Source organism: Sinohyriopsis cumingii, unplaced genomic scaffold (assembly GCF_028554795.1).
Source record: "Sinohyriopsis cumingii isolate HCF-2022 unplaced genomic scaffold, ASM2855479v2 utg000881l, whole genome shotgun sequence".
NCBI lineage: Eukaryota > Metazoa > Mollusca > Bivalvia > Unionida > Unionidae > Sinohyriopsis > Sinohyriopsis cumingii.
The window spans coordinates 983,447-1,010,161 of NW_028315939.1; the positions used below are offsets into that span (position 1 = coordinate 983,447).

Sequence of the window (26,715 nt, forward strand, 5' to 3'; positions counted from 1 at the left end):
GGAAACAGATCAACTAAATGGCAATGTCATTGGCTATTTGAAATGGAAACAGATCAGCTAAATGGCAATGTCATTGGCTATTTGAAATGGAAACAGATCAGCTAAATGGCAATGTCATTGGCTATTAGAAATGGAAACAGATCAGCTAAATGGCAATGTCATTGGCTATTAGAAATGGAAACAGATCAACTAAATGTCAATGTCATTGGCTATTTGAAATGGAAACAGATCAGCTAAATGGCAATGTCATTGGCTATTAGAAATGGAAACAGATCAGCTAAATGGCAATGTCATTGGCTATTAGAAATGGAAACAGATCAACTAAATGGCAATGTCATTGGCTAATGGAAATGGAAACAGATCAACTAAATGGCAATGTCATTGGCTATTAGAAATGGAAACAGATCAACTAAATGGCAATGTCATTGGTTATTAGAAATGGAAACAGATCAGCTAAATGGCAATGTCATTGGTTCTTTTGATCTTAAGATCCAAGCCAACACACATTTAAGAAACACCAGGTGGGTTAAAAGCTAGGTGATGCAGTATGTGTACATTTTCATGTGAAAGTATCAAACAAGACACAATGAAACAAAACTGTGACACTGATCCTTAATGGATAACTTGCTTTAACATAAAAATAGACATGTACACTTACAAATACATGAATGATATACTGATGTTAAAATTTAATTAAAAAATATCCTGGTCTAAAATTTCAAAAGCCCATGTCATGAAAATTAGTAGATATATTTTGATAACATTTATGACACAAACTCTTGATTACACTAACGTTTCAAACAAACAGATAATTCTGAATTCTATTTTCTGAGATGTACAAAAGTTACTTACTTGCAGTCACTAACCCTATTTTAACCATATTTCCAAGTTTACACCCAATGTTTGAGTGTAAATAAACAATAAATGCTCTTTCTAAATATTTTAAACAAATGTATTTTGTCTATTTCATGCATTATCTGTACCAATGAAATGCCATTTTTTCTTAATCAGAATTTTGAATATCACACACAGTAAAGTCAATGCATGTGAATATTTTCTCTGCTTTTATACTGAATGACAAGTTAAAAACTGTAAATCTGAAGTCATAACAGTAGCAGAAGTGTAAACTGCCCACACTTAACTCCAAACAATAATTTAATTAATTTAAAGAAAATTTTACTTATGATGACTTTTAATTAAGATAATCTGTTGCTTATTTTAATGGAAACTGAAGAAACAAAATAGCAACTTTTCTATTTAAAAAATGGCACTGATCTTTCCTCTAACAAAAGCTTCAAGTTAAAAATCAATAATCTGAACGAAGCATACAAGAAAACAACAATGATATACTGCAAGACTTTTCATTGATTAGAATGCTCATTCCATTAGTACAAGAGAAGGAGACAACTGTCTGCATGTCATTGGGAACAGTTCATGTGGACTGGTTGCTAAAGCTGCAGACAGAATATTCTCACTTCTAACAACAGATTCTATTGGCAGATTCTGTGAAGCCCGAACAGCAGCAGCAGCAGCATAAGTAGTACAATTATTTCAGAAGAGTTGGATAGACTGATTCTGGGGTCAGTCTAAAAATTCTGAAAATCAGACTGGTATTTGCAAGAAACAACAAAAAATTCCAGCAGACATTGATATTCAAGTTTGTGAGCAGTGTGCAGCCATCCTACGTGCATGATCTGGATTGCCAATTAGAAGCCAATAACAAAATTCTTTCAGTGAAATACCAGCAATGAATGCATAGCTTTTTCCAAAAGTGAAGTAAGTAATTTTTATGTCACTTTAAGGTCATACTTAACATTTCATTTCTTTTTTATGTGGAATATTTTTTGTTGACCATTTCCAATCACACTAATTTTAATTAAAAACAGTTTAGTTTATAATTCATGCAGCTTCTGATAACATAGTTTACTTCAATTATATATGAAAGTATGTATATGAAAGTATGATTTTAAAGGTCATGCTCAGAAAATAGTAATATCAAAGCACAGCAAGAATTTTTTTTATAACCCTAACTCTATTTTGCATGGGACCAAATAAACTTAAATATATTAAATTTCAAAATTAATTCTAGTAAATTTTAATGATTCTCTGCAAGCAAAGGCTCTTTTAAAAATCTCCAAAGCATGTTTTAACAAATTCTTCAACATGAATTTTATGTTATAATTTAAATTTTATTTGATTTTTTCAATTTATTATGTATTTCTACATAAAACACATTAGGTAGCTGAACCCACCAGGCATTTCACTGCATCCCCAAGCAGATCAACCAACTGAAAACAACTATTTTCTTTTCTGAAACACTGAATTTCCATTATCAGTGTGTGTGGTTTCCAAGTAAGGATGACTCATGATGGTGACTCAACCTTATCCAACCAACAATTACTAATGGCAACCAATACTGTACTTTGCTTGCTTACAATTCATGCCCAACTGTAATCTTTTTCAACCAACCAATCCCATCACAATCTTTTTCAAAAGAGGGCCTGGTAAAAAAAATAGATTTTTTTTTGTAATGAAAGAAGAAAGCTTTCCCATCATACAGAAAACTGGCTGATGAGATGATGTAATATATCTCCTTATGATAATGAGATGATATCATGTTTCGAGTAAAAGTAAAGGTGAACAGTTGTGTTAGTTCATTACGTCTCCTGCATCGGCATCTGTTTATAAAGTGATACCTAATGATACTTTTAAACTTACAATAGAATTTAGACTTGAGCAATGCAGAAAGAACAAAAGCATTTAACTAGATCATGGCAGCACATAAATGTCTGTCGAATGAGACTCTAGCCAAACCACAAATAATATGTATGCTCTCATATAGTTAACCGGTAGATCTGGGTCTATAGCGTTGATTCTAAATAGGATTTCAAGCACAGACACTGATCTGCATCCTCTTTATGCAACAGAAGACCTGAAACTAGATGTGTGCTATTTGCAGTGAGATTTGTTTTATACAAGTCTATAGTATAACACAATTTCCAAGCTTTTCCATGAGATAGTTGTCAGTAAAAGTTTAATCAGATTACAAAATGCCAGCTTTCACAATCTCTGCAAGACAAATATTGATTCTGACATAACAAAATTGATCATAATTAGAAAAGGATAACAAGAACAAAAGGCTCAAGTGGATCATATGCTGCTTAACTCAGAAACCTCAGTTAAGCAAGAGACTCAAGTGAGTCTCATATCACTCGGAACATGTTTTATTAAACTGCAGGTCAATTATTTTAAAAAGGAATCAATTAAAATATTGTTTCAAAAATTCAGATCAGTTATAATTATCCACTTTTCTGTAAATACTTTGATTCAACTTCATTACTTTTATGTAATGTTATGAGTCTATGCTCTTTTAATAAGTAACAGAAAAGAGTAAAGACAAGCTTAGTAAAATTTAACAAATAATTTATTTCCCAAGAACACAAAGTATAAAAATATAAGAAAAAAGAACTTACAGTATTGCAAATTAAATCGAAATTGTAATCCAAGAATTAAAATACAAGCCTTATTAATGAAAAATTCTAAGTGAATCTCAGTTCAAATCCTGATGAAAATCCAAAATGAAAGGTAATGACATCTGTAATAGTCAGCATTGTACTGATTGTGTCAACAGCCACTTGTTGAAATACATAAAATATTATTTCAGGTTTTGAATTCCATATAAATTAATGTCTTTGTCCAAGAATTATCAGAGCACTTTTGTATTTCCAGGAAAAAAAATCACTTGAATTCAATAATTTGAAGAAAAATAAAATTCAGCTCAAACTGGTCACAACATAATACAACTTAACGTGTCAGATGTTAAAGCATGACTGAAAGAACTTTTATCATGACATCAGTTATACGACTAAGTAAAACACCAAAAAATTCCCAGATGAGGGGCAAAAGTTCAAACTTCTGGAAAAAATAGAAGTTTGTTCACCAATTGACACATGCTTGAACGGATGTAATCCAGGTATGACCTTGACTAAACTAAATGATTCTTACTCTGAGAAAGATAATTTAAAAAAAATAAACAAAATTTTTTTTATCAAAACTGTCATTGATTTTGGAACAAGGTCAGCAACTAGATATAATGTTTCTACTATTAGTTGTTTACTTCAAAAATTAACAAAAATAAAAAAATCAATTCTGGACAATGTCAAATCCAGTAAACAATGTTACATTACAATAGCATGTAATGAAATATAAAAAAATTAAAACAGACAGACAATTAAATTAAATTTACAGTAATCAATTATAACTGATTATTTTAGATCATATTTCTTTATTAAATCACAAATATATTTCTGGATGTCATTAATTGTTGAAGTTGTACATGTCTCCATGACTAAATATGTTTACATTTGAAAAGAAAACGTCCATGAATGAAACCCTGCATCTTAATCAACTGACATTTGTCATCCATAACAAAATGTTCAAGACAGCCATGGTGGCCATACTGGATGCAAGATTGAAACCATCTTCAAAAAGCCATTTGGTGAAAAACACAGGAGTAGAGATAATATTTTCATGATGGCTGCCATGGTGCCGATCAGCATCGTTTTCTTTTAGAACCAACAAGATATCATAAGAAGTCATTTGGTGAAAACCCCATGTTGATATGATATTTGCTTAGGAGGAGATTTTCAAGATCACAGACATAGTTTGCTATTAGACTGGCACAATTTTCATTTAGGACTAAGCGGACATCATACGAAGTCTTCTGGTGAATGCCCAATCTTTATACAACTTTCTGTGCAGAATGAGCAGCAACAAGTTTTCAAGTTGGTAGAACCAACTAGACAGCATAAGATGTCTTTATGTAAAAAAGACCACATCTATCGATTTGATAATCCCTTCAGGAGGAGTGGCAATAACAAAATTTTCAAGCTGGTATATATGGTAGCCTTTCCCAAAGTCAGATCAGCACCATTTCACCTTGGACCAATTAGACATCATAAGAAGTCTTTTGGTAAAAATTCTGTTTTCACCTGCACAGGGTAGCAGTTTCAAAGAGGAGCCAATTCAAAGAAGAAAAGGAGCCCAATTTTATTTTATTTTTCTTCATATGAAAATCCTTTTGTCTTGTCATAACTTACATCAATTTCTTATGAGTTTTCTCATTAACAAATATTTTAAGTGGGGGCAGACCAAATGTTTGTTTCACACAGGGCACCATACCACCAGGAGTAGCAATAACAAGGTTTTCAAGATGGTTACCAAGGTGGCTGTATCAGAAGTCAGATCAGTACCACTTTTATTTAGATCAACTATACATAAGCCATCTTCTGGTGCAAACCCCATATCAATATGACCATCCATCCAAACAAGTATCAATAACAAGATTTTAAAGATGGTTGCCATGATGGTCATATTGGATGTCGGATCAGCACTTACTTAGGACCAACCAGACATCATAAAACGTCTTTTGGAGAAAATCCCATGTTAATATGACCATCCATCCAGAAGTATTGTTAACAAGACTTTCAAGATGGCTGCCATGGTGGCCATTTTGGATATCAGATTGGTACCAGTCTCATTTAGAACCAACTAGGAAGTCGACAACCAACTAAGCTAAAAACCGGAGTCAAGACCTTTGATCTTAAAATCTGTAATGAAATGCAACAAATACAAAATCTGATCAAAATTCATTTGCATACATGCAATTCTCTGTATGTGACTGATTTATGCCACAGCAACACAAGCAAACTATTTATTGCTGAGGCGATTGGAGCAAAGTGCTTTACACACAATGGTAGCTGACTTGATCTGATCCAACCTTTTCTGTTTCTTCAGCATGCTAATCACTGCCTCAATTAGTCACCTCTTAAAACATGCAGGAGGGCATATGTATTAAGCATCCCTGAGCCCAAAAGAAGTTACTGTATTTATAAATTCAGAAGTACAAAAATGTAGGCTGTGGCCTTTGACTTCACCCCAAGGTCAAGTATATCTGGTTTGTAAACTTGTTCACAACACAGATGACACGTTGGTAGTGAGATATGCACTATCTGCATTCAGGACAAATGACATTGTGCAAGAGGCATTTTAATGAAAACCAAATCTAAATACTACCATTTTACAAGATTTATGATAAAATTTTCTCTGAATAGTCGCCATGTTGCCATGTTAAAGATCTGAGCAGCTTTCTTCATTCAGGACCTGCTACTGTATTTTAGTTACATAGTTCATGTCAAGAGAAACAGCCATAAAACGATTTTCAGATCAGCTGCCATTTTGGAGATTAGAGTACAATCGTTTTAATACAGGAATGACTACTTAAAGTGTATTGCAAGAAGTGTTTTAGTGAAAAATCCATATGACCATTCATTCAGGAGATGTAGCAATAACCAATGCCGCATCATGACCTGGTGTTTTATTTTAGCTTGTGGTTAAACGCTTCCAAAACAGTCTCTTTAATATTTGTCTAACCTTCACAATTGAGTCTTCTTGTTTCTAATACTTTACAATGCTAGTTATCAGTATTTCAGAATTAAGTTTGTGATCTAGATTTAGGTCTGGATTTTGCATAAATAATGACCACAAAATTAAATATGGTTACTTATACAATACTATAAATGAACCGTGGTAAACAATCACTCTATTCACAGATAACATGCATGAATGTAAATAGAAAAAAATCACACACTATCTAAAATTTTCTGGATTATCAGACGTGAGTGAATGTACAGGAGGAGATAAGATAGAGAGGAAGTTGATAAATGATATCCACAACAGAAGAAGACATAAGCTGGCCATCTGACAATCTGATTGAACACTCCCACCCCCTCTAAATCATTGTATTAAAATTAATCGGACTGCTTAACATCTGTATGATGGGCATCAGCGAGGTATTTTGGTATTTTAGCATGGTACAATTTGGTCTTTTAGCATGGTACAAATCATTTACTCAGTAATAGCTATAGTATCATTACATGGACTGACAGGCTCTCATTTCTGATACTATTACATTAAATTTTACATTAACTTCGTCTGTTGGGATGATAATTTATCAAAATTATCAACTTATGTTCAATCCTTGTACAGTAGAAATCAAGCGGAATCCAAAGATAGATCTCAAGGCCGCCCAGTTCCCACCTTAAAAATAACCTGAGATTTAGGAAAGGTACCAACTGCTGCAAATCTACAACTTGAAATTGATACATTTTCAGGATGGCTTTCTGGACTGCACAACCAACTAAAACAAACAGAGAGCACTCACAGTGCAGTGTGGTGAAGGTATTTAAAACTAAATCACACTACAAGCCTGAACTGAACACATCATTTGAAATCCATAGTTTAAGCTAACTTTTGATAGGCACTACAAAACTAGTATTGTTCTGGCATTGATCCAATGATCCATCCATCCATGCGAGACATCTTAATTCTCACAAAATTTACAAATTTTTTGTTCAGATTAAGTCAAATATTTTAACTCTCTGTCACAATGCACATCATCAAGGATAATGAGGTAATAACTGTCAACTTTACGAGCAGTTACTTGTGGATTTTAGTACCACAAAGTGTCTCGTGCAACAATAAGACTGCACTTTACTTTTGCAAATGTACTGGAACATGTTATTACACTCCTGAATTAAACTGCTGTCGTAAATACATCAGATGCCATACCTGTCACCGTTTCAGTCATGAGTTATCAGAAATTATGAAACAATTCAATAATTATACGTTATTGTACGTGCAATGTCTGATATCACAGGTATATGAGTTTGGGCATGTGGTTGATAAGCTTGTTAAGTCAGCTTCGCAAAAACAACAAAACCAACCAAGATACTGTATCAAACAGAACAAATATAATAATCTGTTTATTATACACCCCAATTTATAAATGGCAAAATGTATCAGATCTCTTCATGTTACTATAAGGGAAAAAATTATAAATCTTCAAATAAGTATGCTCTTTACTAAATTTCAAATAATGACATGCCCGAAAATGGTGAAATTGATGATGCAATAATGTAAAAACTTGGATGACAGGATATTATTATGGCATGTGTTCTATCAATGTATCTGCTGGATAAAGATGTAAACTGTAAAACATTAATTACATCCTATGCAAAGTCTAAGGAACAAGGTTATATGTATAACATGTACTGTCTTTGCTTTTGAGCAGCTCAGCTATCTTTTAAAGTCTGACTCCATCGACAACAATTATTGCCAATTAAATATCTCAATTTCGGGATAAATCAGACTGAACCTAATATTTGGATTAAACAGGTTTTACTTCAAAATATTCCTATTAAATTGCATCATATTAAAGCAACAGCCAAATAAACTTGCATACTTTCAGTAAAATCAAAGCAAAGCAACAAGCATGTGATTCAACAGAATGTTGATTCATAGAGAGAACAATGGATGTAAATGCTTAATGGTGATAAAAGTTTGGTTCTTCATGTAAATATTCATTTTTCATGTTACGAGTTGGGTAAAAAACAATATTTTCCAAAAACTGACAAGGTAGTTAGTAGGCATTAACCTTGTATGAAATATTATCATACAATTGTGTCTGATTATCTATTGGGAGTTTCAATATACTGTACATAATCGCTTGTACGTCTAGTCCAAATGCAAACTGCACAGACCAAGATCTGCCATTGCATAATGCACCTGCAGATCTGGGTCTGTGCAGTCTCTTAGTAGTAAAGAGTAGAACAAACAACACAGACCCTGATCTGCAGATGATTTATGCTATGGTAGATCTGGATCTTTGTTGTTTGCAGTTTGGCTTGACTTTTAAGTGAGTATACATGGTAGGTAAGTACACTGTACTGGGTGGGAAGTTTCATGGGACTTGTGGTTCAACCATAGAGACACACATGCATATGTCGCATGTATATGCGTGTACATAGACACACAAACTTGCCTGGCATGTAAAGAAAAATTCAGATATGCAATGACTTTTTCCCATGAGTCACTTCTTACACCCAGGAAAATAGGTCATAACTTTGAAATTACTGAGATCTCTGTCCTATAACCATAAAAACATGCAGTGGAAAGAAAAACTCAGATATGCAACTAAAATTGGCCCCTGAATCTCTTCTTACAGGATGGGATAGACTGAAGAGTTATAAAAAGGTGCAGGAACAATGGTTTGTGTGTTTTACAAACACACTCATTTTATTTGCTAGGATGCTGAATAATGGATTTCTCACAGACTGAAAATCTGTTAAAGGTATTGATTTCAAGTCTGCACAAACTCCTTGAGGTTTTATGTTGCTGCGAGATGCAGTTTAAACTTTTCATCGACATTAGCACACAAGTTTCATAACACCATAAAACATGCATAACTCTTGCAAGTCACTTCAATCAGACCCCCACCCACATCCTATGCATTTGACTTTTAAAAATATGCTGTAAAATTTATTTTTGTATGAAATACTTAATTTTGACTCAAGTATGAAGTGCAGGATATTTGAGAAATACAAAAATGAAGGAATCTGACTTCTACTTGTAGTCATACATTTCACAGCAAACAAGAACCTCACTCTGGCCAAACATTTTTAATGTCTTGCCATCAACCAATATAATTAGATCACATATTATTCTAGATGCATGTATCATCAAGACAGACTCAAATCAACAAACTCATTCCTCAACCGTGGATTTAGATACATCTGCACTGACATATTTTAACATATCCAGACAATAAACATTTATCTGGCTAAATCTAAGTTCATGCTAGAACTTCCCAAGTTATCAACAAATTTTGCCTTGATAAATGATTTATCTAGTGTATCAGAAAAGGGTGCACTATAGCAAGTTCTGTTCTTGATTTGACATTCACTCAGCTTTAGTCACTGCCCATTACTGATGAGTATTCTCATCCCTCATTCAATCTTTTTCTTTAAGTTTCTTTTCAAGCCAATAAATATCTTATTTATTCCTCAATTATGCATTTCTACATCTTCCTTTGAAAAGAAATTTAATCTGTTACATCAATTCTACAACCTAATAATATGCCATATTATACATATATTGCCCGTGGTAAGGGGAGGCATGAAGATTTGTTCACCAAAGACAAGTTGTTGTTGAACAAGTCTTCATATCTCCCCAAAACAAGAACAATGAATTGCTTTATATACTGAATCAAACAGGACAGGGAAACACAACTGCATGAGACATTTATGTACTGAATCAAACAGGACAGGGAAACACACCTGCATGAGACATTTATATACTGAATCAAACAGGACAGGGAAACACAACTGCATGAGACATTTATATACTGAATCAAACAGGACAGGGAAACACAACTGCATGAGACATTTATATACTGAATCCAACAGGACAGGGAAACACAACTGCATGAGACATTTATATACTGAATCCAAGAGGACAGGGAAACACAACTGCATGAGACATGATTGTGCAGGAGAGATACAACTGCGCGAGTGAGACACAATCTTCTCCAACAAATAACAGTCTATAAACCAATCACTGTCACTGTTATTTTTACAATATATAATAACATGCATTTACTGCTCTTGTAAGGGGTGAATCACCCTTGTGAACCATAACTTCACTTCGGTGAAAAAAATTCATATCTCCCACAAACAATGGCATGTGAGATAGTCTCATGTCAGGGAAACACGATCATGCGAGAGAGAATGATTTGTTCCTTTATATAATTATAGTGGTCAGTGACATTGAGGCAAACTTCTGCACAACTGCCCAGAAATTTTCAACTGCCAAACTTTTCATGCCACGTAAGAGTTGTTCAAATTTAGACCTTGATCCAACCCCTCCTACAATTTTATCTTTAATGGTCTATGTGTTCTTTACTAAGTTGCTGAGCTGCCACTGCTTTGAAATCTTCAAACTTACACACTAGTTGTAAAATATCATGACATATGGTTACACCATCTAATTAGAAACAAATTTCATTTGCAATAATTATTTACAGTCTGAAAAAAATGTTCATTTGATTGCAAGTGTACATGAATTAGCACGAAAATCAAATTGCTCCAAACAGATCAATATACTGTAACAATTTACATCCAGATATTAGTGCCAGTCAATGGAGTGAAAAACGAAAAAAAATTCCAGTCAAATTTTTTTGGGTATCTGTTTTCATTTAGGGTAGGCATACTTGAAAGATAGGGGCTGTCTTAGTAGATTGAAACTGTATAAATCAAAATTGTTTCATCAAGACATCTTTATCAATAAAATACTAATATCCCAATAAATCATGGCAATCCCATTTTAATAACATAGCTAAGCATGCATCATGACAGAAAATTACTCTCTCTTGAGATCAGCAGCAGCTGAGTGGTCAGCATGCCTGACTCACAACCTGAAGGATGTAGGTTCAAATCCTTTCCAGACCTAAAACTGATGTTGTGTATCTCAGGGCAAGACACTTTACTCCAATTTGCTCAGCTCAACACTAACATCTTAATGCCAAGCACCAAGTGAGGCAGCTGCTAGTACCATTTTTATAAGTCTTTGGTATGACTTGGCCAGGGTTCAAACCCCTGACATCCCGCATTCAAGGCAGATGTTCAAACCACTAGGCCACCAGAGCAGTTAAAGTCAAAATGTAATGCAAAGCAAATATTAGAAACCACCTACTGACTCTTGTCTGTGTATGTATCTGAGGTGTCATCAAAATTATACCAAAAACATTATGCAGAAAGTTAGCAGAAAGAAAAGAACATACATGTATCTTTTAAATTAAATTGGTATTTCTTAAATCAAAATCAAACCATTCCAAAAAATGAAAAACCAACAAAATGAAAAGTTACAAGTTCTGCAAAAAGTTTCAGTGGTTCTCTTCCTTACAACTAAAATGGACAAATAATATCCAATATTTAGGAACAACCCACCAACTCAAATCTAGTATTCAGTGTCAGCAGGGTCAATAGTCTAACTGCTGGCCATGAAATTCAAATAACAAAAATTATAAAAAATATTAAAATCTGTAAAAAGCTCAAGCAAGGAAAGTAGTTTACACACAGTAGTACGTGCATTTATGAGTTTTTAAAATTCAATTGTTTTTTTCTTCTTTTTTTATAAATATTTAACCACTATTATTTCATGCACCTATCGCTGGTTATAACTTATTATGAAATGCAAGATCATATGGTAGAATTACCCAGTGCTAAGAATGGTATCCATTCTGCAAATTTTATTTTTTTTAAAACACTGAAAAATGTGAAGAAAAACTTTCTTGGGAGTTTTATGAATCAAAATATTATAGAAAAGTTCTGTATGCTAACAGCTGTTCAAAATCAACAGAAAAGCCTGCAGACAATAAATGCAAACTACCATTCCAAAAGCACTGCTGTGGACACTTAACAAGATACAGGTATGTTATGTGCTTTAATCCAATACCATTTAGTCTGCATTATTGTTGCTATTCAATACTTTCCCCACCATGAATGTACCATATACAATCACACAAAAGTCAATTCAGCCACAAACAACAAAGACCCTTATCTGACTCCACACAATGCACATATAAATCAGAGGCTATGTTGTTTGTTCCACTGACTGCTCATAACAGCATAGACTCAGATCTGCCAGCACATCATGCTACAGCATATCTGGGTCTGTGCAGTTTGCAGCTGAACTTCTGATGATTTATGGCTACTTTTCTTTACATAAAAAACAGATTGCAGGGTAAACCAAATCTGCTTATTTGAATTTTAAAAGAAATTTTATTTGCAATGTTTGCCAGTAGAGTGGCCATTGTGAATAATAAAGTGGACTATGGTCATTTGCTGAGTGACCAACATGCTTTCAATTTCAATGACAGGAAATGGAATTGCAAAAATTGTTGAACTGCTTCTTGAAAAGAGATATATTTTGCACATTCTAGGCAGCTGATTTATTTACTGTGGACCAGAGACCCCCTACTCAAAAACAAATGAGGATGTTCAAACAATGGTAATGCATGATCACTTACAGAAAGTCTGATGCTTCATTGAAAAAAAAGAAACAAACTTTTCAAACTTTACTGGTGATGCAGCATAAGGTCTTGTCACCACAATAATGAGATCATAAACTTTAGCACAAATGAAAATTTATGAATGGAATAATTAATTCACATGAAGACAGACACTGAATCTGTTAAACCACAGCATCACACTGTTTAAGTGTGTATTTCAAATGCAAATATACAAAATAACATTTTTGGTTTCAAGTATATAATACATTGATACAGTAAAACCTGTCTTGAAAGACCACTGTTATGTGAGACCACCTGTCTTGAGAGACCTTATTCTCAATGCAAAGATTTATTGACTATATAGTATTATTACCTGTAATGAGAGACCACCTGTCTTGAGAGACCATTATTTTTTTGCAGAATGGGTAGTCTTTCAAGACAGGTTCTACTGTAGCTCAATCTGTACTCTAAAATATACATTTCTATGGAGTTGTTATTCTGGCAAGCCAATGCCATTCCAGTAATGGTTTGTCCACATTAATAATTTTCAGTATGAATTCAATAACCCATATGTGCATTTCTTTTTTCACATGTACTTACAGGATGTATGGCAATTCACGAAATGATAACCTGCCATTTCCCACTTTACCTGAGGATCGAAGTCAATGGCATTGTATGCTCATCATTAACATATATGAATTGCATGAACAAAACATTTCTTTAAATAATTTAGCCAAGTGAGGTGTTTCGATGAATTTTAATGAACTGGTAATCTAGTGACTTGTCATTTGGTGAGTTGTCGAGACCCTAAATTTACACTATGATGGGGGGAATTCTCTCCAATTACAAAACAATTAATATAAGTCTCTCCAATTACAAAACAATTAATATAAGTCTCTCCAATTACAAAACAATTAATATAAGTCTGAGTATTGGATATTTATTACCGTTTTAAAAATCATCCAGCTACAGGTACAATAACTTATAATTTTTACCACACCCCCTTCCAAAGCTAAAACTTAATTATTAGGGTGCCATTGAAAGTTTGACCATCTGGGGGCACAATCATAAAGAATAGGCCTAATGCACCCTAACACATATAGTAAGTGGCAACCAATGGAAGTAAAAGCCCTGGTTGACTCAGTGACCAGCATACCAACCTGATGATCGAAAGAGCATGGGATCAAATTCTAAAACTGGATCAACCCAGGTCGACTAGTGTGATGTGTTCACGAGCATGAGGCACCCAACTCCAGCTGTTTTAACAATAAATAACCCACTTGTGTGCAATAGCTTCCCATGGGTTGGTGGTTGGTAGTTCTTACCAGGGTTTTCCTGGGTTCTTCATCCACAATTTATACTGGCCACAATGTACAGCCTATGTTTGCGATGAAAAATTGCTTTAAACCCCAAAAAAATAAAAAATTAAAAAAATGAACCAAACTGAAGATTTTGAACTCATGCCAAATGGAATTATTCTCATGTGCATCTAGAGATAAATAATTCCAGACAACTGTTCCATTAAACTAGGTGTCTTGCCTCATGAAAAGCATTATTCTGACTGACACTCTGTTTAAGTACAGAGCAAGTCAGGAATTCCTTGCATATCAGGGTTCAATCGTTAATGCATTGTAATATTTTACTGAAGTTTCCAATTAATTCTGCAAATGATATAGATGAGACAACACTCCAAGCACTTATCAAACTTCAGTCGCCATAGGTTGACCTACTGGAAAAGTTTAGTGGCCACTATTACAACTCTAAATATTAAATGATGAAACAGAAAAGGCAAGAACAACTTCTAATATTGTGAATTAAATCCCAAATAATCCTAAATGCCCTACCACAACTCCAAAAGTTTAGAATGATCTGAATGAATTCCAATAATCTTGAATGTGTTGATGTACCAAGTCTTGAATGAGATGATGTACCAACAGGCATAATGTATCACAATGATATAATCCAGAAAGTCTCTGAATGAATTCACAATAATGCCAAAATAGTGCTTTAGTACAAACAGTCAATGATCACTTTCTAAGTACAATGAATAATTTAAATAATCAATTCCTAACAAATTATATTTGAACACAACAATAAATTCTGATTATAAGTTCCCAAAGACAGGAATGAATAATTTCGTTGACCACATCCTTATATACTGATTTCACTTGACCTACAATACAATAAAATGCCCAGGAAGTAGGTAACAAGTTCACTTCCAGATCATTCTAAGTTGGCAAATAAAGTTGTGCCTGGAACTTAGATTGAAGTAAACATCTTTTAAAAAATTACAAAAGTCACATAGACACAACACTCAGCCAAGACAATAGTTAGGATAGCCAGAACTCTACCCTCAATCACAGACAAAAGTCAAGCACACAATATAAATTAAATATACATAATATCCACTACAAATCTTAGATTGTCAAGTCCTTGCTTTCTGGATTTAATATGGGAACCACCAGTGTCTCAGTCAAAATGGAACCATACCATGAATTGAAATGCATGCATTAACTGGGTTTCTGCATAAATATATTATATATCTGCAATTAAAGAGTAATTATGCCATAGTATAGTTGCCATATTAAGATTTTTAAAATCACCAGAAGGTAACAAGATGAAATTGTTCACTTGCCAATGCTAAGTTTGAGTTGCAATTTTGATCAATACACTTACAAATTGCAACTTAGCACAGCAACTTTACAAGTAACATTGTTGACACTGGAGCTGAAGCCAAAAAAGTGACATCTATATTTTGCCATTCAAAGAAGAGACAGAAGTTACAACCCAAAAGATTTAAGTAAGAGTATTATGTAACATTCTGTTATTGGAATAACTAGCATTGGTACAAATCAAGAAAATGGTTTGCAATTACATGCCAATTCCACCAAATTGAGTCCAAAAATGAAATTTATATATTTTACAATATCCTTATACACTATATATACTCTCATATAAGTCAGGTTCAACTGTAAACAACAAAGCCCCTGAAATATTGTCACAATATGCCAGCAGATCAAGGTCTATGTTGTTTGTTCTATTGATTACTCTTAAGAAACTGCACAGAACTAGATCTAACAGCACATTATATAATGACAGATCTAGGGCTATGCAGTTTGCAGTTGGTCCTGACTTATAAGCAAGTGAATACAGTACATAATTTACAATTAAGACTCTTAAAAATTTTTAAGGTTTTTCATTTAAACTTTGCTGACACTTCTATCCCTAGCAAACATTCAATCCTAATTAATTAAAAAAGACCAAAAAAAAGCCAGAACTGGTTTGTTTTTTAATTTAGAAAAACCTAATTTTCTGGTATTCAATTTATAGCCAGCAGTTTACTTGAAAAGCATTCTATGCAGCAAATCAATATCTCATAATGCATAGTCTGCTTATGCAGCAAATCCACATCTCATAATGCATATTCTCTGCCCATGCAGCAAATCCAAATCTCATAATGCATATTCTCTGCCTATGCAGCAAATCCACATCTCATAATGCATATTATTTCAGCCTTTGCAGAAAATCAATATCTCATAATGTAAACTCTCAGACTATGTAGCAAATCAATATTTCATAATGCATTCTCTCTGAACTTAGGGTCTGCAAAATGATCAAACAATCTGACAACAGTGAAATCAAATTATGTTGGATTATTCAAAATTTCATCACCATATGTTCACAAAATTACAGATTAACTAGAAAAGGGGATAAACAAAAAATAAGAACATCACGTTAAGATGATGATTCATTCTGCTATATGCATAGCCAACATGCCTAAAAGCAATCCCTATAGCACCTGACGTAACCAGTCTCAGCAGAAATCAATACTTAATATGTTATGACAGCATGTAGAATGTAACTCAATTGCTGTATGATATGTGCTTGGACTGTACAATTAGCAAGCACTGACCTTTAACATTTATGCATTCCTACACTCCTTATGACCCTCAGGCATGAGCAAGGTCATCTGAAGATCATAGTTAAGTTTTTGGTTAAAGTTTTCTTTTATTTCCTGCAGAGTCACAAGTTCATGACCCTGGAAGGAAAAGCCATAATACTTGGAGAGTAGAATAAAGAATTGTTCCCTAAAATATCTGGTACTCCTAGCATCCTTCTGACCCTCATGAAAAGTTATGGTCATTTAAAAATGAAAATCTGTCTGTATCAGGCAGGGTAGCAGGCAAGAAATAATTCCTTGGAATTTTTATGTAAATGATGCAGCTCTAGTAACATCCATACTCCAGTAGCTATCTGGAAGTTTATGCTTGAAATCTACCTTGAGAATTGTAATTACTAAACCAGTAAATCTTATTATAGTATTGATGGCTGGATAATTCATGGGTGATTTCATCTCCATCTAACTTGATGTAAGCAAATGCCAATCTTTTGTAAGGTGCATCTCCAATATAATCAAAACTAATATACAGAAAAAAACTTTTAAAAAACCTCCAAACAAGCTTGAAAAAAAGTGTTCATCTTGACCCAGGTAGATTTCAAAGGGAAAAATCTTACCTTAGTGGTATTGTTTGTCTCCTTTCTCACTTGTTCATGTATACAAAGCTGCTCACGAGACCCAATTACACTCACTTTCATTCTGAAACAAATGAGAAAATTTATGAAGGTTGATATATGGGGTAAGCACATTGTTTCACACTTAACTTACAGTTCACCCTATCATAGTGATCAATTTTTATCAACAGCCACTCTAACTTCCACCCAGGGTCTGGTTTTAACTCCAGCCATTGGCACAAATTGTGTTCCTTTTCATTTATACAGAAAACTTTACTGTGCAAAGATGAAGAATTCCTATTACTGTAGAAATTAAATATAATTTAGTCAAACTTTTTCAGTTACTCTCAGTAACACAGAAATAACTTGTGTGTTTAATGAAATCTCATCTATAAAAAAAACAATTTAAAATGTTCCACATTACATGTGTAATATCAAACAACAATAAAAATCAGCTGTTAAACTAAGTAACAAAAAAGCAAGACCCCACAAGTTTTATAAAATTCAACAAATAATGTATTTCCCTAGAATATACTAGTGAAAATTTAAAAAGAACTTACAGTATTGTTTTATTTATAATAAATTCCAATACTGAATGTATTGATGTACCTGTAGTCTCGCATCTGCTAATGTGCCAATGGCCTGGAGTGTAGTGATGTGCTGTCTTTTGATGAAGCACAATAATATAATCCAAAATGATCTTGTCTGAATTCACAATAAATACAAATTAAAGTTTTAGTCCAAGAATATTATTGAGCACTCTGTAATTCCAGTAAATGATAATTTGAATAAATAATTCCACCCCAAATCAAAAACTGAACACAACAATAAGGCTGATTCTGCTTCAGATGTTAAGGCAAGAATTTGTGATTTTTCAAGTAAACAAAATTATATAAGAAGCTAAGACACAATACTAGAGCTAGGATGTATATGAGTCTCCTCTGTAAAACAGTCAACAAGTTTATTAATGGAAATCAAATGTCCTAGACCCAGACCCACATAATTATGTTTACCTTGATAATGATCTGAATATTTTATCCACACTCATAGAGAAATATTAGCTATGTATATTGTTGTTTATAAAATACATGTCACTGGTCAGTTACATCATTAACCTTGTTTTGAACAAAGTACAAAATACAGATCAACATAACACATAATCATTAAGAAAAGCAAAATAAAAATAAAAATTAAATATACATAACAAAACAAAGCAATTTCAAATTTTCCACAGCAAATGTGTTTTATCAAATTACCAAAAAAAGAAACATAAAGTGAAATTTCACATAGTCTGCATTACAAGTGAAAAACCAAATTACCAAAAAATTACGCATAAAGCCATTCCAAATCTTCCACATTACACATGAAATATCAAACAACCATAAAAATAAATAAAAATAAAAGCAATTTCAAATTTTCCACATTATGCATGTAACATCAAACTGCCCAAAAAATAAACGCATAAAATAATTTCAAACTTTCGACATTATTCATAAAACATCAAATTATCCAAAAAATAGGCACATAAAAACATATCTCAAAGTTTCCACATTACACAGGTATTATAAAACTACACCTCTCCCTTAATATCTATAAATGTCCTAAGTTTTTTTAAAAGGAAATCTTGCTTTATTTTGAATCAACAATGACAAACAGATATATCTAAATTCACATGCAAAAAAACTGTGATGTAAATAAACAATGTTTTTGCACCTACACATGTGAATGTGTTGAAACTTCTTGCAATAATGTTTTTATCAATCTTTGAGTTGGTTGTTTTGAGTTTAACACCACTTTTCAGTGCATGATCGGTTAGTATAACTGGCGATGGAAGAACCTGGAAAAACCCCAGTAAGAAGCACCGACCCACAGGAAGCTAATGGCAAGGTTTCTCACATACCCACAATGGCCCAACCTGAGGCTCAAACCTGTGCAGACATAGGTGAGATGTCAGTGATCAGTAAAGGCAAGTGCTTTAGACCACTCTGTTTCATCTTTCAAAGGTTGGATATCTTGAAAATGAAAGCAATTTATACAGAAAAGTGAACAACTTCATTACAACAACCATTTTATTGACAATTATTCCCTACACAATTATAAAACGAGTATTAAACCATTAAACAGTAACCCCCCCATCTTCTCAATGTCCAGCCACGATTGCATCCATTTCTTACATTTTTCAGATGTCCCTCAGCAATTCATGACCTAGCTTCAACCAGTACAACCACACTATTATATGTTGATTTGCTAAACATTATTTTGTTTTTATGTCATCAAATAATTTAGACAATTTTTGCTATAAGTCAGATGTGATTCATCTTTCGTCAATGCTTGTGCCCATCCTTGGCCATCGACAAGAGATGTGCATGGCTCTACCGGGCATCTCTGATGTTGCTAGGGAACAGGATCATCCTAATCTTTGTTCCACATTAGTAACACTCAAATAGCATCTCCATGACTGAACTCTATTATTACATTGAGTACTGTATGTGCTAAGTCTATACAATGTCTTTAAAACATTTTCCTACCATTCAATTACTTTTAAGATGTTATAAATAGTGAGGTTTTTGTATATGAACTGTGTGTTTTCAACTGCAATATATAAAACTTAGCTGCATTCTTGTTAAACCTTGCTGATTTTGTTTTGCCTATGTACACACATCCCCCTACTAATATATTAATTACTATGAGAATAATTGCTTCATTATATGAATTTTCACCATTCATCATACTTTTTAGGCACACATCCTCCTACTAATATATTAATTATGAAGGGATTAATTGCTTCCTTAACACATTTTTACTATGTCATACTTTTTATACACACATCCTCCTACTAGTATATTAATTATGAAGGGATTAATTGCTTCCCTAATACATTTTTACTATACGTCATACTTTTTATACACACATCCTCCTACTAATATATTAATTATGAAGGGATCAATTGCTTCCCTAACACGTTTTTACTATATGTCATACTTTTTATACACACATCCTCCTACTAGTATATGAATTACGAAGGGATTAATTGCTTCCCTAATACATTTTTACTATACGTCATACTTTTTATACACACATCCTCCTACTAGTATATTAATTATGAAGGGATTAATTGCTTCCCTAACACATTTTTACTGTATGTCATACTTTTTTTACACACATCCTCCTACTAATATATTAATTATGAAGGGATTAATTGCTTCCCTAATACATTTTTACTATATGTCATACTTTTTATACACACATCCTCCTACTAATATATTAATTATGAAGGGATTAATTGCTTCCCTAATACATTTTTACTATATGTCATACTTTTTATACACACATCCTCCTACTAATATATTAATTATGAAGGGATTAATTGCTTCCCTAACACATTTTTACTATATGTCATACTTTTTATACACACATCCTCCTACTAATATATTAATTATGAAGGGATTAATTGCTTCCCTAACACATTTTTACTATATGTCATACTTTTTATACACACATCCTCCTAGTAGTATATGAATTATGAAGGGATTAATTGCTTCCTTAATACATTTTTACTATATGTCATACTTTTTATACACACATCCTCAATGTTAAGAAGGGTATACATGTACTGTGAACTGTGTTTTTGACCTCATTGTGTACTAGTTATCAAGGGAGAGGTGTATCATAGAAATAAACACATAAAACAATTTCATATTTTCCACATTACACCTGTAATTTCAAAAAACATAAACATAATTTCAAGGTATCTGTACATACATCTTGTCCAAAGCCTTTTCCACAGCATTTCTATTATTCTTAAATCATGTCCTAAGCCTTTTCTCTGGCATTTCTATTATTCATAAATCCTGTCATAAACCTTTCCTATGGCATTTCTTTTATTCATAAATCCTGTCACAAACCTTTTCTATGGCATTTTTATTATTCATAAATCATTCTACTGCAGCACATAATGCACCATTCAATATTCTGTTAAATAATGTTCATGCTATTACCAAGATTTTGTGACACATAAATTATTTAACTAATTTCAGACATTTTAGATGAAGTGAATGCTGTCAGTTGACATTCAGAATAACAGATTAATGCACCATTCCTACAGAGAGATAATATCCATTATCCATCTCTTGATCTTCTCTTTAACCCTAATATTGGCAACCTTTAAGTGTCATTGAGAAAGGCAATTAGCAATCATTTCCTGTTTTATTTTGCTAATAATGTGTTAAAAGTGTTGATAAAACCAACAAAAACAACAAAACTTTAATATCATCAATTTTAAGTAAAAATACCGTAAATCTGAATAATCAGTGTATACCTAAAATTAAGGAATCAAGTATAAGCCTAAGACAGTCAATATATCAGCATTTATGGTAGTTAACAGTATCTTTGTTCCAATTAATGGAAGCAATCTAATCATTAATTACGTTCTCCACACACATGACTCTAATTATAAATCAAGATCTGATTACAAACTGATTCATGAGTTTTAACACAATAATAAATAATAAACAAAAGTAAATAAAGATTCAAATACTCTCAACAAAAGCTATTACAGCATACAAGCGATACATAAATTATGGATGTTTAAACGCATATTGCTAAAAGGTGGACAGGTTGAAATGGACAAAATGTCCTTCTGTTGAATTATTGATTGACTACTTTTGAGCCTAAAATGCGTTATTAATGAGAAAATTTAGAAACAAATGTTTTATATGTATTAAAAACACTATATTAAAGGTCATGCATTTATGTATATATTAATCTTGGTGTACTGGCAGGGGGGCCTGTGTAACTTACGATCTGTAAGCAGTTCTCTTTAATTCCTGGACTACTTGTGTAAGTTGTGAGTGAGTTCTGGAGGCATAGATTATCTTGGGAACAGCTGAAATACGTTAAAAAACACCTATAATGGAAAGCACATTGGTACTGATCAAATAAGGGTATTTCACATTAAATCCAGATTGAACAAGACATTAACTTAATCCCCTTATAGCAAAATGTTATAATTTATACAATGAATGAACCTACCTCTAATATATTTTTAAAGTCTCCAACAGTGTAATATCTAATATTATAAGTAATATTCTAATCAGTTTTCTTATCTTTTTAACAGAAATACAATTTTAGGTATCACAAAGATGTTTGGTTCTGCATCTAAGAATGCATTAAACCAAACAGCCTGTAAACTGAATAAAGTTGTTTTTGCACAGGCTTCACTAATTCCATAGTTATTTCCTCTGTTATTGTTAACGATAGGCATTCGATTTAACTTTAAAGTTCAAGGCACTCATAATATCTGTTAAAGGTAACCCAAAAGTGTCAACAGAAAATAGTACAACCCTGCAGTGGTGACATTCATTGATAAATCATGTGCATACATTATTTTTGTAATAAATAATTGATTCTCTATGAAAGAGAGAACTCTACGTAAAATACAACGAAAGATTTTAGATAAACTGCTGAAATAGTATATGACTAGAAGTCCATTGGAAGACTGAAGACTGTACATCCCTACAAGGAAAATCCATCGGTCAACAAGCAGCAGTTTTAACATTTGGAGCACCGTTAGTTTTGTAGAGTGAACTGAATGCATGCTATTTGTTTTTGAGGGAAGAAATGGTACAAGGAACCTTTTTATCCTTTTTTATGGCCATCTGCATACATGCCAGCCCCTGGCGAGGAAAAAGTGTAATCCAAATGGACAAAAAGAGTAATCCAAGCAGAAAAATAGTAATCCACATATAACATGATACAAATTCAATAAGCATATGTACAAAATGATTTATTTACAACTCTGGTCTTTTAACATCAATTACTGCTAAAGTTTTCATATGCAGCACTTTTTAGCATTTCAAAACACTTTTTCAGCTGAGAATATAAATGTTTCGCACACCAGTAGAGCACAAAGTGCTGGATTACTGAGCGTGATCTTAATTCTGCTTTATTTTTGTTAACAATACAGAACAATCTCTCACAGTCAGCACTAGAATGGTAAAAAACCAATATTCCTTTCATAACCTGACAAAGAAGAGGAAATTTATATCTTCCAGTTACTGGGTCCTTTAGCTGGGAAATAAGGTGCCATTGCACATTAATTCTGTCCGCATGAAGTACATTGTCAGGTAGAATGCCAACTTGGTACTTCAGGAATTCTCATTCTAATTTATCAGCAGCCTTTCCTGCCGCAAGGTGCATCAAATGACAGGGACAACCTACTATGTACACTGATGTAGAATGCAACTCCTTTACGAATTACGGTCATTACTGATGCATTATCAGCTGAAAACCCCAAACAGTTCTGCCAATTTATATCATGTTTATTCAAAGCATTACTAAGCAAATGAAAAATGTTTTCTTCAGTGGAATCTACTGTTAATTATGGTAATGAAAGAAGAACACTCTGTCTTTGCACTTTGTGTTGTAAAACTTTTTGTCATCATAATCATTACTCCCATCTGTGGCAATACTAAACGACCCAAGTTTAATAGCTTCTGCAATTTTAAGTGAAGTATCTTCAGCTAAACACCAAACAATATTAGATGATCTGTCTCTTGCTGATGCATATTTTCTGCAATATTGGAATCAGGAAACATCCATCTGAACAAAGGACCAACATAGTTTTCTACCACTAGGTGTAGTCTGTGTTCTATTAAGAAAATGGTAAATAACATCTCTGCAATTATAACATTCATGTTTACAGTTGAGTTCTGCTATCAAAAAGAAGTCACCTTAGTATTGGAGCTAGTAAGACGATCTAATTCAAGGTTTCTTTGTTTTCAAGTGTTGTTCCACATCAAATTTACCACCATGACCAATATTAAAATCCTTTCCACACAACCTGCAATAGGCGTGAAGCTGCCCTAGAATGGAACGCTGTATTATGTAATTCATGTATTCATCTCTGAATCTGCTTTTCATCTTTTTCTAATCCATGTGTGAAATTATTTGAAAAACATTTTGGCTCTAACACACCCATCAATTAAAATAGATCTGACTTTTAGCACCAAATACCTACAGACTGGTTCTGTACCAAACAGGAATTAGAACAAAGAATCTGAGAGCAAAGATTAAAAATTAAAAAAAAAAGTCTGTTCTCTCCTAAGCCATACAGCTGCTATATGTGTGTGTGTGATTTGGATTTTTAACGGAGCTTTAACAATTTTTCAGTCATATTGCTACAATGTCTGCAGTGTGACAGTTTATAGTGATGTCTAGCACTGGGGCATCATGCCGCAGACATGTAGAATGATGTCCCACCCAGTCACATTATCCTGACTCCAGGCCGACCAGTCCTGACACTAAACTCTTAATGCTGAGTGCCAAGTGAGGCAGCTGTTAGTACCATTTTTGTAAGTCTTTGGTATGATTCGGCTGGGGATAGAACCCACGACCTTTCGCTTCCGAGGTGGACGCTCTAACCACTAGGCCACCGGAGCGGTCAGCTGCTATAAATAGAATCCAAGGTTAAAAGTTTGAAAGTAGAAACTATCATGTTTCTTGGAAACAGGACAGCTGCTTTAAATAAAACATACTGTTAGGAAAATGCATGCAAGTCTATGGACAAGCATACTCTTATGTCGTAGTTATGTAGAAGCCATCTTTTCTAGAATACAGTCTGTGGGATTTAATGGGATGTTAATAAAAATGAGAAAACAAATTATTTTTTGGGGAGGGTGATATATCGAAAATGTGTAAACCATATATGTTTACCCGTAAGGTGTAATTTAGTGAAAAAAAGTGTAATGATTACACCAAAAGCGTAATGGTTGGCATTTATGCATTTGCATGAGCTCATTTTTGGATGCAGCTGCTGGTACCATTCATAACACCATTTGAAAACTTCAATTATGGTCATCCAATTACAATTTTACCCCTAATCATTACCTTTTTTCTTTTCTTGAACCTTTATACTAAATGATAGAAGTAAAACCATCATTAATATCATCAAATCTTCAAATACCAGACTATAATTTGCTACATGACCCTATGTTGATCAAATAAAAGCAGCCAGTTTAAAGACATCATTACCAAAGTCAGTTCCTCCCCAAGTAGAGCCAGTGGACTTTTCCAAACTTTTAGCAAGCTTTTCTACACTCTCTGCCTTAACAGCAGACTGGTCCCCCATCAACTGAGATAGACTGACTTGTCGATTTAACTCTGTCTGTGCCTTTTTCCCTTCTAGCCAAGCCAAGGAAGAACACAAAAGACACAAAGTTTTCCCTGTTCCAGTTGGGCTTTCCAAAACTCCATTTACACCCTGTGAACAGAATATAAACAATATAATTTTACATAAGTGTTCACTGCATAGAAATGTATGAAATGTATTGAATAATAACTCTGTTTGCAAGTCTAAGCAAGAAAACATTAAAAAATAAATACCAAGGTCACTACACTAGGTCTTGAAAAGAAGCACTAATTTGACATTTTTAATACACAAAAAAGAACAACTGAAAGGTTCAGCTGTTTGCATGGTGCCATTAGTCATGCTAAGAATGTTATAGTGCATTCTATATATACTCAATGATAGTCACATCAAATTCATACAAGACAGGTTCATGAAACAAACATGTCATCTGATGAGCGGAACTGCTTTACTTATAAGGTGTCAACTTTCAAGATCACAAATAGCATATTTCAATATCCAACAACATTCCATCTTTTCTTTTTCTCTCATTTTTCAGGATCATATTTTCCAAATTAGGATTAAAGATATAATTGTATTATGCATAATTTTAAATAACTCCATGGATAATATTAGTGTGCGTGAGTGATTTGGATTTTTAACATAGCTTGAACAATTTTTCAGTCATATCACTACGATGTCTGCTTTGTGGCAGTTGATAGTGATGTCTAGCACTGGGGCATCATGCATCAGATATGTTGGTGTTGTTGTTGTTGTTGTTGTTGTAGGGTTTAACACCATTTTTCAGCACACGATAGGCTATACATGGCGGCCAGTATTAATGGTGGAGGAAGAACCCAGGAAAACCCCGGAAAGAACCACCGACTCACAAGAAGCTACTGGCAAGCTTTCTCACATGCCCACATTAGCCAAATCCGATACTCGAACCCACACAGACAGAGGTGAGATGGCAGTGATCCGTAACAGAGAGCGCTTTAGACCACTCAGCCACTCGGGGCCCCTCCGCAGATATGTAGCATCATTTCCCACCCAGTCACATTATCCTGACACCAGGCCAACCATTCCTAACACTAACCTCTTAATACTGAGCACCTAGCGAGGCAGCTGTTAGTATCATTTATATAAGTCTTTGGTATGACTCGGCCAGGGT

General features: G+C 33.5%; 2 protein-coding genes across 4 annotated transcripts in view; one reads left to right on the forward strand and one right to left on the reverse strand.

The window, feature by feature from the left end:
- LOC149773124 (regulator of telomere elongation helicase 1-like) overlaps nucleotides 1-26,715 on the reverse strand; it is a 240,161-nt gene that overhangs the window by 207,965 nt on the left and 5,481 nt on the right. For both annotated transcript variants that reach the window (XM_089946787.1, XM_089946786.1), the window contains exons 3-5: nucleotides 25,451-25,679; nucleotides 22,220-22,304; nucleotides 17,423-17,504 (exon numbers count right to left, since the gene is read on the reverse strand). In XM_089946787.1, the coding sequence (XP_089802913.1) occupies nucleotides 17,423-17,504; nucleotides 22,220-22,304; nucleotides 25,451-25,679 (396 nt within the window). The remainder of the gene's footprint in view (nucleotides 1-17,422; nucleotides 17,505-22,219; nucleotides 22,305-25,450; nucleotides 25,680-26,715) is intronic.
- The window catches only part of LOC149773125 (stathmin-like), a 104,908-nt gene continuing 79,647 nt past the window's right edge, over nucleotides 1,455-26,715 (forward strand). The window contains exon 1 of one of the 2 annotated variants that reach the window (XM_089946790.1): nucleotides 1,455-1,776. The gene's annotated coding sequence lies outside the window, so the exon portion shown is untranslated. The remainder of the gene's footprint in view (nucleotides 1,777-26,715) is intronic. The other variant, XM_089946796.1, reaches the window with a different exon arrangement.